General features: G+C 36.8%; 2 protein-coding genes across 3 annotated transcripts in view; one reads left to right on the plus strand and one right to left on the minus strand.

Moving 5' to 3' along the window:
- The window catches only part of LOC139751337 (uncharacterized), a 32,359-nt gene extending 22,237 nt beyond the window's left edge, over positions 1–10,122 (plus strand). For both annotated transcript variants that reach the window (XR_011713327.1, XM_071666691.1), the window contains one exon: positions 1–10,122. This exon is cut by the window's left edge. The gene's annotated coding sequence lies outside the window, so the exon portion shown is untranslated.
- LOC139751338 (defense protein l(2)34Fc-like) overlaps positions 6,987–14,386 on the minus strand; it is a 43,683-nt gene continuing 36,283 nt past the window's right edge. Inside the window, exon 5 of the mRNA XM_071666692.1 lies at positions 6,987–10,778. Coding sequence (XP_071522793.1) covers positions 10,703–10,778 — 76 coding nt within the window. The 3' untranslated portion in view covers positions 6,987–10,702. The remainder of the gene's footprint in view (positions 10,779–14,386) is intronic.

Genomic DNA, 14,386 nt, shown 5'->3' on the forward strand with positions numbered 1-14,386 from the left:
TAATTTTTTCACAATTCTTCATTGAGATTCATTTATAAAACTTATGATGGTATGTATCTTTATGAAGATATGTCTGGCTTAAATTCTGTATCTGCCAGTAGTAAGAAAGGTTAATGAATTGTGTAAATTGTGGGTTATGTTAAATGAAATCAATATAGAATGGATGAAACAGACAGGGCCTTTGAGAAGGGGGTGCAGGGGGTACATCGTACCTGGACAGGGTCCAAAAGGGGGACCAAGAATTTTCTGAGATCTCAGAAAATGAAGAAAATCATCAGAATGCTCCATTCCACCCCTCTCTCATCTTCCATACAGCTTGGCCTTACAGCTCATGGCATAAAACCTTAGTGGATAAAAACAGGATGACTAATGGAGAAGGGAAGGGGACCCAAAAGAAACTTATTACTCCCTGATAGAATTCCTCTCAGGAGCCCTGTAAGATATAAAGGGTTTGCAGAGCAATCCAAACCAATCCTAGCCTAACTAACTAGACAAAAATTTGAGTCATGCTTCTAATCTCACTGAGAGAGATTAAACACAAAAAGTTTCAGAAATATTAGCCAAATTTATACCCCATCATTCTACGAATGTAAGGAAAGAATTCTTAAAAGTTTTGTTTTTTAATGTTAGCTAATTCAGTATAATGTAAATTTTATTAATGCAGAAATAGTTATGATATATAAAATGGACAGAAAAAACATGCGTTTATATTCTTTAAAAGCCCACAGATGAGTATTACCAACACTGTTTAATGCCATTCATGGATAGAACTGTAAACAAAGCATCCTAGACATCATAGGTCTTTCATGTTTCATGCCTGTTAACTGTGTCCCTCATTAGTGAGGTTACATTGGGAACAGATGGCTGAGTCTTTGAGGAATTTCTTTGTTTGGCCTCAACGTGTTTTCTTTTTTTTTTAAATTATGATACAAGAAAATATGATTTCCAGTCCATACCATCCATCAAATGTGTAATTAAATTTTAATGTTTTAGATTTGTTTCTTTGATGCTCTTACATCAGTTTTTTCAGCTCAACAGTCTGCCTATGATACAGGGCCCATCCATTTTTCATTTATATTTAATAATATTTTTTTTGACCAGAAGTACATATTGTCATTATTCATTATTGTTAAATGCTCACCAAAAATCATGAGAAAATGATCAGTAATGAGTGTGCATCCTTAAACCAAATCTTTTCCATTATGATTATTTTGGGGGCATGATGTATGTGAAATGAGTTTGCCTCGAAGGTGTCATAGTATTGTAGTTATGCAAAGCAAAATACCTGTAACTGCACTTATGTTCCAGCCCAACAAACCTTATTTTGTTTTAGTCATAACCTAAAGTATTGAAGTTAAAGGAACATTCAGCTATGTATCATCATTTTTCAGTATCCAGTAAGCCAGTTTCCATATTAGATTACTGGAGGGTGATATAGCATCTTCCTTATACATCATCATCATCATCATTTGTACCTCAGTACTAGCAGCTTTTGCGTGAATTTTCCTCACCTTGACCTTTTGCAGTGTGCATCGTACTGCAGTGGTACTGCGCTTTATATAAAGTCTTGCTGAATATTTTTGCATCAAGGGATCATCTTGATTCTTAATCATACTCTATGATGTGTAATATAATGATTCAGTGATGATAGCATATTTGATTAAAAATTGTCATAATTCTTGATATCATCTAGTAATATTTGTTTCTTTTTTATAGATAGAGTGAAAAACTTGGAATTGTATGAATAATGGTGTAACGGAAGAGGATGATATTGTAAAAGATGAAATACTGGTATGATATGAGCAGGAGGATAAGATTTATGTGAAGAATATGAACATAAGAGAGTATCTGTGAGGGAAATCAGTTAAGGTGGAATGACAGAGCGAGAATTTATTTGTGTATGAGGGTTGTCATTACACATGCATGTCAAGGGAGGTATGAAGATCATGGTGTTTGTAAAGGTTTTACATAATCCACCAAAAATAAGGTTAGTGGGTATGTATTATTATTTACTTAAATCTGTTCAATACATTTGGAGCTCACTTTGTTTTATTATCTGTAACATTAGGTTTCATTTGCATCTTTAATATTGCTTCAGAGCTTAATATCATGTGACAAGTATATACCAATTCACAAGGAGGGTAAAACAAGACAGAAGCTGCATTTTGAAGAATGGTGACATCATTATGATATGAATTCATACATACATAGAAGTAATAAGAAGAAACATTAGACAGATTTTTTTTTTTCAGTTTAGCTGGCAAGGGCAACCAAAGCCATAACTAGGCCACATCTGCTCACACTCAGTCTCTAGCTGTCATGTGTAATGCACCAAAACCACAGCTCCCTATCCACATCCAGGCCCTACAGACATTTCCATGGTTTACCCCAGATGTTTCACATGCCCTGGTTCAGTCCATTGACAGCACATCATCCCCAGTATACCACATTGTTCCAATTCACTCTATTCTATGCATGCCTTTTGCCCTCCTGCATGTTCAGGCCCCAATCGCTCAAAACCTTTTCACTCTGTCCATGCCTTGTAGAAGGTCCTAGGAATATATGGTGTAGAAGGTAAGCTGCAAGAAGCAGTGAAAAGTTTTTATCATGGGTGTAAGGCATGTGTATGAGTTGGAAGAGAGGAGAGTGAATGGTTCCCAGTGAAGGTCAGTCAGTGGCAGGGGTGTGCAATGTCACCATGGTTGTTGAATTTGTTTACGGATGGGATGGTGAGGGAGTTAAATGTAAGAGTCTTAGAGAGAGGGGTGAGTAAGCAGTCTGTGAGGGATGAGAGGGTCTGGGAAGTGAGTCATTTGTTGTTCACTGATTATACAGCACTGTCAGCTGATTCGAGTAAGAAATTGCAGAAGTTGGTGACTGAGTTTGGAAGTGTGTGAAAGGAGAAAGTTAAGAGTAAATGTGAATAAGAGCAAGGTTATTAGTTTCAGCAGGGATGAGGAACAAGTTTGTGAGAAAAATTGGAGGAAGCGAGGTGTTTTAGATATCTGGGAGCGGACTTAGCAGCGAATGGAACCATGGAAGTGGAAGTGAATCACTGGGTGGGTGTGGGAGTAGGTGAAGGTTGTGGGAGTGTAGAAAGAGGAAATGTTAACTTGGAGAGCAAAAATGGGTATGTTTGAAGGAATAATAGTTCCAAAAATATTATATGGCTGTGAGGCACAGACTATAGATAAGGTTGTGCCGAGGAGGGTGGATGTGTTGGCAGTGTTTGAGGACAGTATGAGGAGCTGCCAACCATTACATTTTTATTGTATTTGTTTTTTTTTTTTTTTTAGAAAAATTACGGCAGTACAATTCTTTTTAGTGAAATGTTTTCTTTTAAATTCTTGTCGCATGATTGTGTATTGTACCTGTATTGTGTATGTAATGTATGGGAAGTTCACAGGGATGCTCTTTTCACTGTATAATGTATATTCTCATTGCACATGCAAGTACTAATGCAGTGTACAAAATAAGTTGGGCATTAGTCAATTTACGACCATTTTGCGAAAATGACTGCACAGACTGTTGCATGGTCAGTCTTACCGTCTGATCATGTCTTTAGTTTGTGTAATCAGGCTAGTCCTACTCCAGCCAGGCCCTCCTGAGGCTTCAAAAAGTCATGTAAAATTATCATATATAGAAGTGGATAAGATATTATTAGTTTCCTTCCATCTCTTGCTGTTCTTCAGAGTAGTAAAATTTGATTTAATATTTTCTAGCAGTGACATGAAGAGCAACAACAAAAATTTTACTAGAAAAATCAGATCCTCACTGTGTAAGCTATATCATTACATTAGTTTATTGCCTCAGTGATTGCAAATTCCCCATCACCTGAACAGTGTAGTTATAGGGAGAAGTGCAATCAATGACCAGATGAGGATCTCATCTTGGGGAATGATGTTAAGAACTTTCTCAACTAAAGCATTCTTATCAAAAGAGAAGGAAGAATTCTTCACATCTGTCAGGAAATACTTTCTGTATGTCATTATGTGTTCAAGCAGTTCTCCCTTGAAGAATGAGCTGATTCAGAATGCAAGTGTTGTTGACCAAGGGAAGAGAATGGATGCAGAGTTTACATCAGTGCTCTACTTTGTAAAGAAATTCCACTTCAGATAGATGAGCTTGAACTTGAATTTGCTCAAAAAACGGTAGATCAGCTTGAGGATGTATATCTTGACCAAAGAGCTGATGAGTTGTGCATGGCCATTTCTTCACTAAGAGACAAGTCTTCTTTTAAGGAAAAGTATGTACATCTTCCCAGAATCATGTTTGCTGTCCTGTCAGTTGCTCACAGCAGTACTGAAGATGAGAATTTTCAGTCTGGTAAGGAAAATCTCCACTGAAGTTTACCCAATTCTTGGCACAGAAACATTATCAGATCACCTCACACAGAGAGTGTATAGATTTGCTAAAAAAAGTTTTCAGCGAGTGAAGTTCAGTGTAAGGCTTCTGGAGAAGTGCAAACAGGCAGCCACTGCTTATAACAAAAAGTTCTCCAGCCAGGACTGAATATGTGTGGACAGATAAATGTTAGAACCTCTGTTGACTTAGTTTGAGGACTGAAAATGAAACATTACTGACTAGATACTTTATTGGTTTTAAAATGAACAATTGTGGACTATGTACATGTAGGTAAACAAATGGAAATAACAGCTTGAGCATTGGACATCACAATTTCCTGTACTGTGCGTGGTTGTACGTTTCATTTTGCAATTTTTTTTTTCAAATCGGAATTCCTTATTTTTGCCATCTGTTCCATTTTTTTGTTTGACAAGTTTGGCAGCTCTGAATATGTGGCTTGAGGTGGTTTGATTGAGTAAGTAATGATAGGGTAAGAGAGATGTTTGGGAATAAAAAGGTGGTTGAGAAAGCAGAAGAGTATGTGTTGAAATGGTTTGGACATATAGAGAAGATGAATGAGGAAAGGTTGACAAAGAGAATAAGTGAGTCGGAAGTGGTGGGAATAGGGAAAACTGGGAGACCAAATAGGAGATGGAAGGATGGAGTGAAAAGATTTTGAGCAATCAGGGCCTGAATGTGCAGGAGGGTTAAAGGCGTGCACAGAATAGAGTGAATTAAATCAATGTGGTATACTGGGGTCGACGTGCCGCACGTTAATGGACTGAATCAGGGCACGTGAAACATCCGGGATAATCCACAGAAAAGTTTGCAGGGCCTGGATGTGGATAGGGAGTTGTGGTTTTGTGCATTACACATGACAGCTAGAGAGTTGATGTGGCCTTTCCTCATCTGTTTCCCGGCGCTTCCCAAGCCTGAGCCAGGTACCCATTTTATCAACCAACTCCATAGGGTGGATGAACAGCTGGGTTGACTTTTGGACCAACTGCCATAACCAGGATGTGAACCTATTGCTCGACACTTGGCGGCCCATGAATGCGTCATGGCTCGTAATGCAGACCACTACACCACAATGCGAGCATTAGGTGAAAGTAGTAGGTTGGAACAGTAAGTAGAATTAATTGGTAGGAACATTGGTAGGAGCCTCTGGAAAGACTGTGCTAGAATTGCCCTCTGCTAGTGGCTTGTGAAGGTTGAGGCACTAAAAGGCTGAGAAGCAGCATTGGAGTTCACTGGTTATGGAGTCTTTTGTCATGGCCACCCCCTTGAGGGGGTTACCGAAGGGAAATGGTGTCAAAGATATGGATAGATAGATTCACATATGCATATAGTTACATGAAGATGCTAAGAAATACATGCTTAAACACATGTATGTTCAAAACACAGCTTATACATATATACCAGCAGAACATCACACAAATACATGCTTGTGTAAAACGTACAGAGAAGCACTTATATGCATACAGAAATTCTAATACAAAAACTCCTGTATGCACATGTTCATCTGTTTAGAGCTCCACATGTGACCATGCATACAGACACAAGTCATATTTGTTACTTCACAATAACAAAACTTCTTACACATAGAAATGTACCTTACTGTTTCACAATATTTCTTGGTGTATACACTTGAAAAGCAAGTCTATGCATTTATATTTTGGTAGCATGATGTATTTTCCGTAACATTTTATGTGTGTTCTGGTGTAGGAGGTTATTACCTTATGGTAAAGAATGGGTTTTTTTAATTGTGGGACCTGGATTGGTAACAAGGCTACTGACTTCATACACTGTGCTGCATGAGCATTTATTTTCAGGTTAGGACTGGATTTTAACACTTTTTCGCTCAAGGGGAAGAGCCCTTCTAGTTACCCTGAGTTGACACTTTTACACAGAAGGGGTGAGCCCTTTTAGTAACCCTGAGTTGATTAAGGCACAATAGTTAGCTGTGCCAAAATTGTTAAAGTGATTTAAAGTATGTGAAACTGTTTTTGCCCTTATTTTTATACATGCATTTGATCATAAATAATTGCTCTGTTATTACACCAAATAGTTGATTTTTACCACCATCACCACTACAGAGAGTTTGTTGAGAGGTACACAGTTGTGAGGTGTAAATGTTTACAGTAAATTTAAACTTGTGATGCTGTTTTTGGTTGTACATGTAATTACATGCAATTGTTTGTAAGCGATTGCTGTGCAATGTTATTTACACTAAATAGTAAATCTTATTCAGACATCACCATTTCTAAGCAACTTTGTTGAAATGTGTATTATTGCCAACACATATGTCCTCAAGATATACAATTTGTGTGCTTTTTTGGGCTTTTACTCTTTTTACATTCATTTGTTGGTAAATGGTTGGTCTGTGTCATATATACCAGGTAGTAGATTTTCCACTAACATCACCTTTATGAAGTGTTTGTTAGTTGCTTCTATAAATATTTATTATTGGTGTGATGTTGGGTGGGAGTCCCAATGAACTTTAGAGAAAAGGTATGGCCAGATAATGTATAGATAACCATAACAAGCACATTTAGTCCCAAAAATGAATCCTGTAGACTTGAAAATGGATTTTAAATTAATTGAAGACATGATTTGTATAGCATCCGGAGTACACTATTGAAGTGTTCTGGAGGACACTCAATGAAACGTCTCTGTGCATAAGTATTATTGATACATTTATCATGAAAAAATATTTTGCATATCCTAGGCTATATCTGCTGCTTGTAGGTTCCCTGGCTAAATTGATGGTAATGTCCCTGAAAACTGATAACTGGATGACATGACACCAGTCAAAAATAGTTGTTGTATAGTTGCAGTCCCAGATCATTGAATGTGGACCAAAGGCTGAGTTTCAACATCCATCAGTAGGCCATAGTTTAAGATGATAACGAATATCCATAGTAATTTTATTTCAGTAATAGATTTATAAAGAATTATTCACCTATGAGCATTTAAATGAAAGTATCCCTTCCCAGGAAACAATATTGTATAGTTTTCTTTCTATATTGTGCAGAGGTTGTTTATTTTCCTATTGTAAATGTATTGAGGTAAGGTTCTTATAAGCCCCTTAAAAGAATGTACAGGTGATGAGTCACAAACACACAGCAAACATATATATACACATACATGCAGATATATGCAAAGCAGACAAAGGCATCTAGGATACTTAAGATAGTATTTGATGAGTATAAAGCATGTTGACATATTTGATGACTGCAGAATGCAAGTTGTAATACAGCATTCTATAGCTAATAATTTAATATCTTAAGAAATCACTTATGTGCAGAAAATTACTTTCTTTTTATACGTTAAAGTTTTTAATAGGCAATAATAAGTATAAAAAGAATTTATTTATATTTTATATTGTAATTAAAAGTGCATTTTTTATGCTGGAACTTGTACAGTTTTACTAAATAAGCTACCAATTTCTATTTGGTGTGCAAGAAATCTTAGTATGAGACTTGTGTGATAAAAGGTGTCAAATGTTCTTGAATAAAAGCTTGGATTATTCAGTATAGAGATTTGGGCTTTTGTTTTCTAGATAAATGAGCAGCTCTCTAAATTTTGCCAGCATTCAACTTTAGCCCTTTCAGTCCTGACTGAATTGATTGAATTGTCACCCTCAACTTGACAGATTTCAGTAAATCTTGAAACAATGATATATGAATTATGAGCCATTTACAAAAAGAATTATTTCAAGTCACATGATTAATTATCATTTTCCTATGCTGTGCTTGGAAATTGTCTTCCTCATTTATATTCAGAATCACTCCCCATGTCCCCTGATATTGTTAAATGTGATTTTTGGCTGTTATCATCTGAACCTTAAAAGTCTTGGTTATAGCAGTGTCCTCCTGCTCTAGGTAGTTGAGTCATGTGGATATTTCTGCAAGCTATGAAAGTTTCAGGTGACATGATATCTATACCTGCCTCAAGTGAAGGTGGAAAAATTCATCATAAGTAGTACATAGTTAGGTCTCTTAACAAAATTTGTATGCTGTACATAGGATTGAAAGGGATTTGATAATAGGATGTATTCAAAAATATAAAATGATATGAATTAGGATTTATTTAATAATATAAATTCCCATTATTTGCTTTAACCAAAGCTGAGACCCAGTAGAATCATAAAATTGAATTGAATTTGCTGGAGACCTTCAGAGGGCTGATCATTTAATGCTGACAGTATGACCATAAGTTCTTAAATGTGTTACAAGAAAAACATTATGTTTGTTTTTGTGCAGAGAGTAGTTTTATATATTTGGGATTTATAAGATGTGTGATATTGGATATTGTGAATTCTTTGTTCAGCATTACCATTAATATGATAAAAGAAGTCATGAGTTTTTCCTCATGAAGCAGGAATTTATCAGTATCCAAAAGGCATTTCTTACATTTAAGGACCATAGGCCATGTAAAGTCCACCGTAAACACTAGATCATTGCATGTGTTCGCACAGCCCATCTTATTAACAATAACAACAGTTATAAAGTTTTCTGAAAGTTTCATGCAGGTTTCCTGTTATTGAGGTGAAGTAGTTGCCTTTTGCATGAAAGATCATTATTACCAATTGAACTTGAGATTAATGTTCATTCATCTTACAGAGTTCTTTGGTAGGTTGTGGGATTTAATAAAACAATATGTTGAGGTCCATTTTGGTTAGGGAGATCTTACAAAGCCCAACTTACCGTGAATATGAGCAAGAATTTTTTTTTCGTTAATGCTTAAATTTTGAAAATTTTGTGTTATGAGTTAGGATCTTTAACCTTGAAATATTCTTTTGTGCTTAAATCTGGTACTTGTAAGAGTTAGGTCGATGAACCAGATGGACTTATCAGAGTTTAATAAGTATCACTAAAAATCAATGAGAATTCAAAATTCAGCACATTAATTGGCTATGTTACACATATATATTTATGGGGCACATAATTTTTCATTTAAACTTTTCATATTTGAGGCTTTAAGTTATAAGAGTAGAGAACTATGAACTATATGAGGCAAACTATGGCTGCCAAACAACCGCCAGACACTATTCTAGTACTAGGTTTAGAGCCAATACCTACGGTATCTGGGAATCTGTTAGCTTTGTTCCTCAGTACCCAGGCATCAGCTATTTCATCCCTTGCACATCACATTGGACCTGGCACCGTTCTGCATATGCTTGTCTGCCTTCTTACTCAAAAGACAAATGATCTTTCTTATCCACAGTGGGTAGTACAAGATATTTGCAGGTTAAGGCATGAGTTCACATTTGGGTGCTAGACGGACTGACTCATGATGGTTAAAGGGAAACTGGGTTTACATTAGTGATGACAAAATCAACTGCAGGTGTCCTGGAATACACTACACGTCATCATGTGTGATGACAGTGATGGTTAATGGAAACCCAGATAATTTTGATATTGGTGCACTCGAATTTAACTAGGATAATAAGCCTTAGATATTCTTTAGGTATGGTGAATATTGTAAACATGATACGATTTTATTTTACAAGCATTATTTTTTTATTAACTTCATTGTACCTTTAGAAATGAATATTGATAGGCTAAGGTAATAAATGTATAAAGCAATCACATCCAGACCTCATCTGTAACAACAGCCAAAGCTGTGTTCTCATGCACTGCTGTGTAAATGTGTTGCAGATTCATGGTAAAAGCATGTTATGATTTTGTTGAGATCACGTAAAATGACTGTTATTTTTTTTAATAATGATCCTTATCCTTGTAACTTTAATAAAATGAACTCAAAGAATAATAATCGGAATTTTCTGTTTTCATGAAAGAAAGTAATATTTCTACCTCCTAAACAATGACAGCTTCTTGAATCATCTTAATATTTTTTTGTTTGTCCAAGTTATGATTATCATGGGATGGAGTCTTAAGAAAAATATAAAAAGTGAAATGTAGGGATATATCTGGAGTAGATATTGCAAGTTGTCTTGCCAAAGGAAGGCACATATCTCTTTTACAACAGACTACTTTGGGGGAATGAGAGACTGCAGAAATCACAAAAGTCTCAGAAGATGAACTGCCATGTCTTTGTGCATATCCTAGGTGGTCACAGCAAAAAGCACAAAGGAAAATGAGAAGAGATATCCTGATAGACAACTCAAGATAACGATTCAAAAAACTAGAAAACAAGCAGAAGACTACATGAAACAACATGAGTAAGAGAGCTGCAGCTGAATCTGGTTTTAAATTGGTATACATCTGATCAGAAGAGGACATCAGAATCATTCATAGGAAATTTTTCCAGACTGTAGGTGATTATATAGATGACTCAGTATAAATAAATATGCGGCAGAGGGCAGCTGACAGTATGATTTGGCTGGCTAATATCAGAGGTGGTGAACAGAAAAGGTCTTAGAGGTGATATCAGTCCAAAAGGTAGAATATTCCTTGACAACAACAGCCCTGCAAAATATAGACAACTGAATTAGGCACAGGAACTTTACTTACAGATACTGTCTATCCCCTACTTATGACCATCCATACATGACGAGAAAAAAATATATAAACTGGAAAATGTAAGTAAATATGAAAATTAAGCTTGGTCTTATGTCTGCCAATGCTAACAGCTGCATGCATATGATAGTGACTCTCAGATGATATCCCAGCATAATGTACATCACAGCATCTCTCAGTTCTCACTCGAGTTACCATTTGATAAGCACATGTTATTCAAGTGAATCTAACTAATTTCGGTGCTGGATTAAACTGAGGAAGATGCTCGATTTGGAATTGAAAATAAAGGTAATCACCCAATATGAAGGAGGAAAAAAGTTAGTGATTGTACGTGATCTACATTTGTCCAATTCGATGGTCTCCACAATTTTAAAGAACACAGAAAAAATACATGAAGCAGTGAAAGGTTCGGCAAGTATGAAGTTTACGATAACAAAGCAATAAGGGCCCATTCATGAAATAGAAAAAGTTGTTGATGCTGTGGATAGAACGTCAAATTCAAAATGTGTTCTACTAAGCTTACTAACAATTCAGGTGAAGAGTAGAAGTATTTTTGAAACTTTGAAGGAAACAGTGGGCGAGGAGTATATTGAGACTTTACAGCAAGTCATGGTTGGTTCAATAGATTTAAAAGAAGATATAGCTTGCACAACATTTGAGTCACAGATGAAGCAGCAAGTGCTGATGAAGGAACTGCCAATAAGGTAAAAATTAACCTTTTTTTTTTTTTTTTTTTGATAAACCATAGTGATTTAGAAAATGTCAATTCATAAAACCGGTTAAACAAAAATAAGATGATCTTGACAGAACTTGAATAATGTTAAAAATAAAGATGTTGAAATATGAACTAAAGAATCTGAAATAAAGTGTAAAATGAAACTACAGAATCATATAATAAAGCTGGTTCATAAGAAAAGGAGATAGTCATGAAAAAAATTGAGTAGGATAAAAGAATGCTGTAAAGGTATAAGAATTCAACATGCCATGCTGACTTACATCCATTTCGAGATCAGACCGATTGGTCAGAATGGAACTTGGGACGTATGTTGGGCTAGATAGAATTTGTTTTTGTTGTACCTTTTCACCAATTTCCATGTGAGGGATATAATTCCTGGAGCAGACAAGGAAAGAACTCATTTGGTGACATCCATTCCATAGCTGTCATGTCTAATGCACTGAAACTAAAGCTCCCTAACCACAGCAAAGCCCCATAAACCATTCTTTAGTTTTCCCCAGCTGCTTCATATTTCCTGGTTCAGTCCTATGACAGCATGTCTCCCTCTGTATACTACAGCACTCCAATTCATTTTATCCCAAGTATGCTCTTTGTTCTCCTACAAGTTCAAGCCCCAAGTGCTCAAAATCTTTTCCACTTCATCCATCCATCTCCAGTTTGATGTCCCTCTCCTCCATGTAACTGTTCTCTGCCTGCATGAGGCTACACATGCATAAAAGGTCACCTATGATGAGGCTGCATTACCAGAAGTACAGATTCATCAAAGAACTTAATTCAAAAGAGACTATATTTCTCTGCTGCTGGAAGCAGCATGGCCTTGGATTGCAGGAGGCTCCAGAAAGGCATCTTTTCATAAAATGAGGTCTTTAAGTAAATGTTATCTTAAAATGAGGTCTTTAAGTAAATAAACTTATATACAATACCTTACCTTACCTCATTGCCCCAGAAGTCCTTTTGTTTTATGAAGCTTCTGCAGCACATGGGAAGCTTGCCTCATCTAATGATTATGGCCACAGGTCACAAAGTGTAGTGATGTGGGTGTTTCTATGGACAAAGGGCATATGGCAATTGAGTAGCAAGTGCTCACTGTCTTCTTTAAGGTAGTTGAACTGCAGGTATGAAGGGTCTTGAGATATGTTGAAACAATGTTTATGGTGTTGTACTGATGTATATGTCAAGAATGTAAGCATCACAATGTGACTGGTGTTCTAGAGGTCTGGTCTGGTGGGGTAGACTTTTTTTTTCTATGTGATGGCACGAGCTGGAGAGAAGAGAGTGGTGAGAGAGTAAGTGAGCTTGGAAAGGACACTTATGTGAGAAAGCATTAGGAGAGATTGTGTGTAGAATGGCAAAAGGTGAGAGCAAATGACGTTAGGGGAGTGGGTGAGGAATGGGATGTATTTAGGGAAGCAGTGATGGCATGTGCAAAAGATGCATATGGCATGAGAAAGGTGGGAGGTGGGCAGATTACAAAGGGTAGTGAATGGTGGGATGAAGAAATAAAGTTGTTAGTGAAAGAGAAGAGAGAGGCTTTTGGAAGCTACTTAAAAGGAAGGAGTGCAAATGACTGGGAAATGTATAAAAGAAAGCAGCAGATCAAGAGGAAGGTGCAAGGGTTGAAAAAGAGGACAAATGAAAGTTGAGGTGAGAAAGTATCATTAAACTTTGATGAGAATAAAAAGATATTTTGGAAGGAGGTAAATAACATGCGTAAGACAAGAGAACAAATGGGAACCAGTGAAGGGGGTAAGTAATAACAGGTAGTGGTGAAATGAGGAGATGGTGTGAGTAATTTTAAGGTTTGTTGAATGTGTTTGATAGGAGAGTGGCAGATGTAGGGTGTTTTGGTCAGGGTGGTGTGCAAGTGAGAAGGTCAGAGATAATGGTTTGGTTGAGAGAAGAGGTAGCGAAAGCTTTGCGGAAAATGAAATCTGGCAAAGGCAGTGGGTTTGGATGGTATTGCAGTAGAATTTATTAAGAAGGTGGATGACTGTGTTGTTGATTGGTTGGTAAAAATATTCAATGTATGCACAGACCATGGCAAGTGCCTTAGGGCTGGCAGAATGCATGCATAGTGCCATTGTACAAAGGCAAAGGGGATAAAGGTGAGTGTTCAAACTACAGAGGCATAAGTTTGTTGAGTACTCCTGGGAAATTGTATGGGAGGGTATTGATTGAGAAGTGAAGGCATGTACAGAGCATCAGATTGGGGAGAAGCAGTGGGGTTTCAGCATTGGTAGAGGATGTGTGGATCAGGTGTTTGCTTTAAAGAATGTGTGTGAGGTAGTGTGGTTTCAGAAGTGGAAGAGGATGTGTGGATCAGGTGTTTGCTTTAAAGAATGTGAGAAATACTTAGGAATACATGAATTTGTATGTAGTATCTATGGATCTGGAGAAGGCATATGATAGGGTTGATAGAGATGCTTTGCAGAATGTCTTAAGAGTGGTGTGGGAGGTAAGCTGCTAGAAGTAGTGAAAAGTTTTTACCAAGGATGTAAGCATGTGCACAAGTAGAAAGAGAGGAGAGGGATTGGTTCCCAGTGAAGATCGGTCTGTGGCAGGGGTGTGTGATGTCCCCATGGTTGTTTAATTTGTTTATAGATGGGGTGGTTAAGGAGGTAAATGCAAGAGTTTTGGAGAGAGGGACAATTATGCAGTCAGTTGGGGAGGAGAGGGCCTGGGAAGTGATTCAGTTGATGTTAGCCGATGATACAGCTTTGTTGACTGATTCAAGTGAGAAACAGCTGAAGTTGGTGACTGAGTTTGGAAGAGTGTATGAAAGGAGAAATATATATATATACATCTTTTTCTTTTCTTTTTT

Source organism: Panulirus ornatus, chromosome 11 (assembly GCF_036320965.1).
Source record: "Panulirus ornatus isolate Po-2019 chromosome 11, ASM3632096v1, whole genome shotgun sequence".
Classification (NCBI taxonomy): Eukaryota; Metazoa; Arthropoda; class Malacostraca; order Decapoda; family Palinuridae; genus Panulirus; species Panulirus ornatus.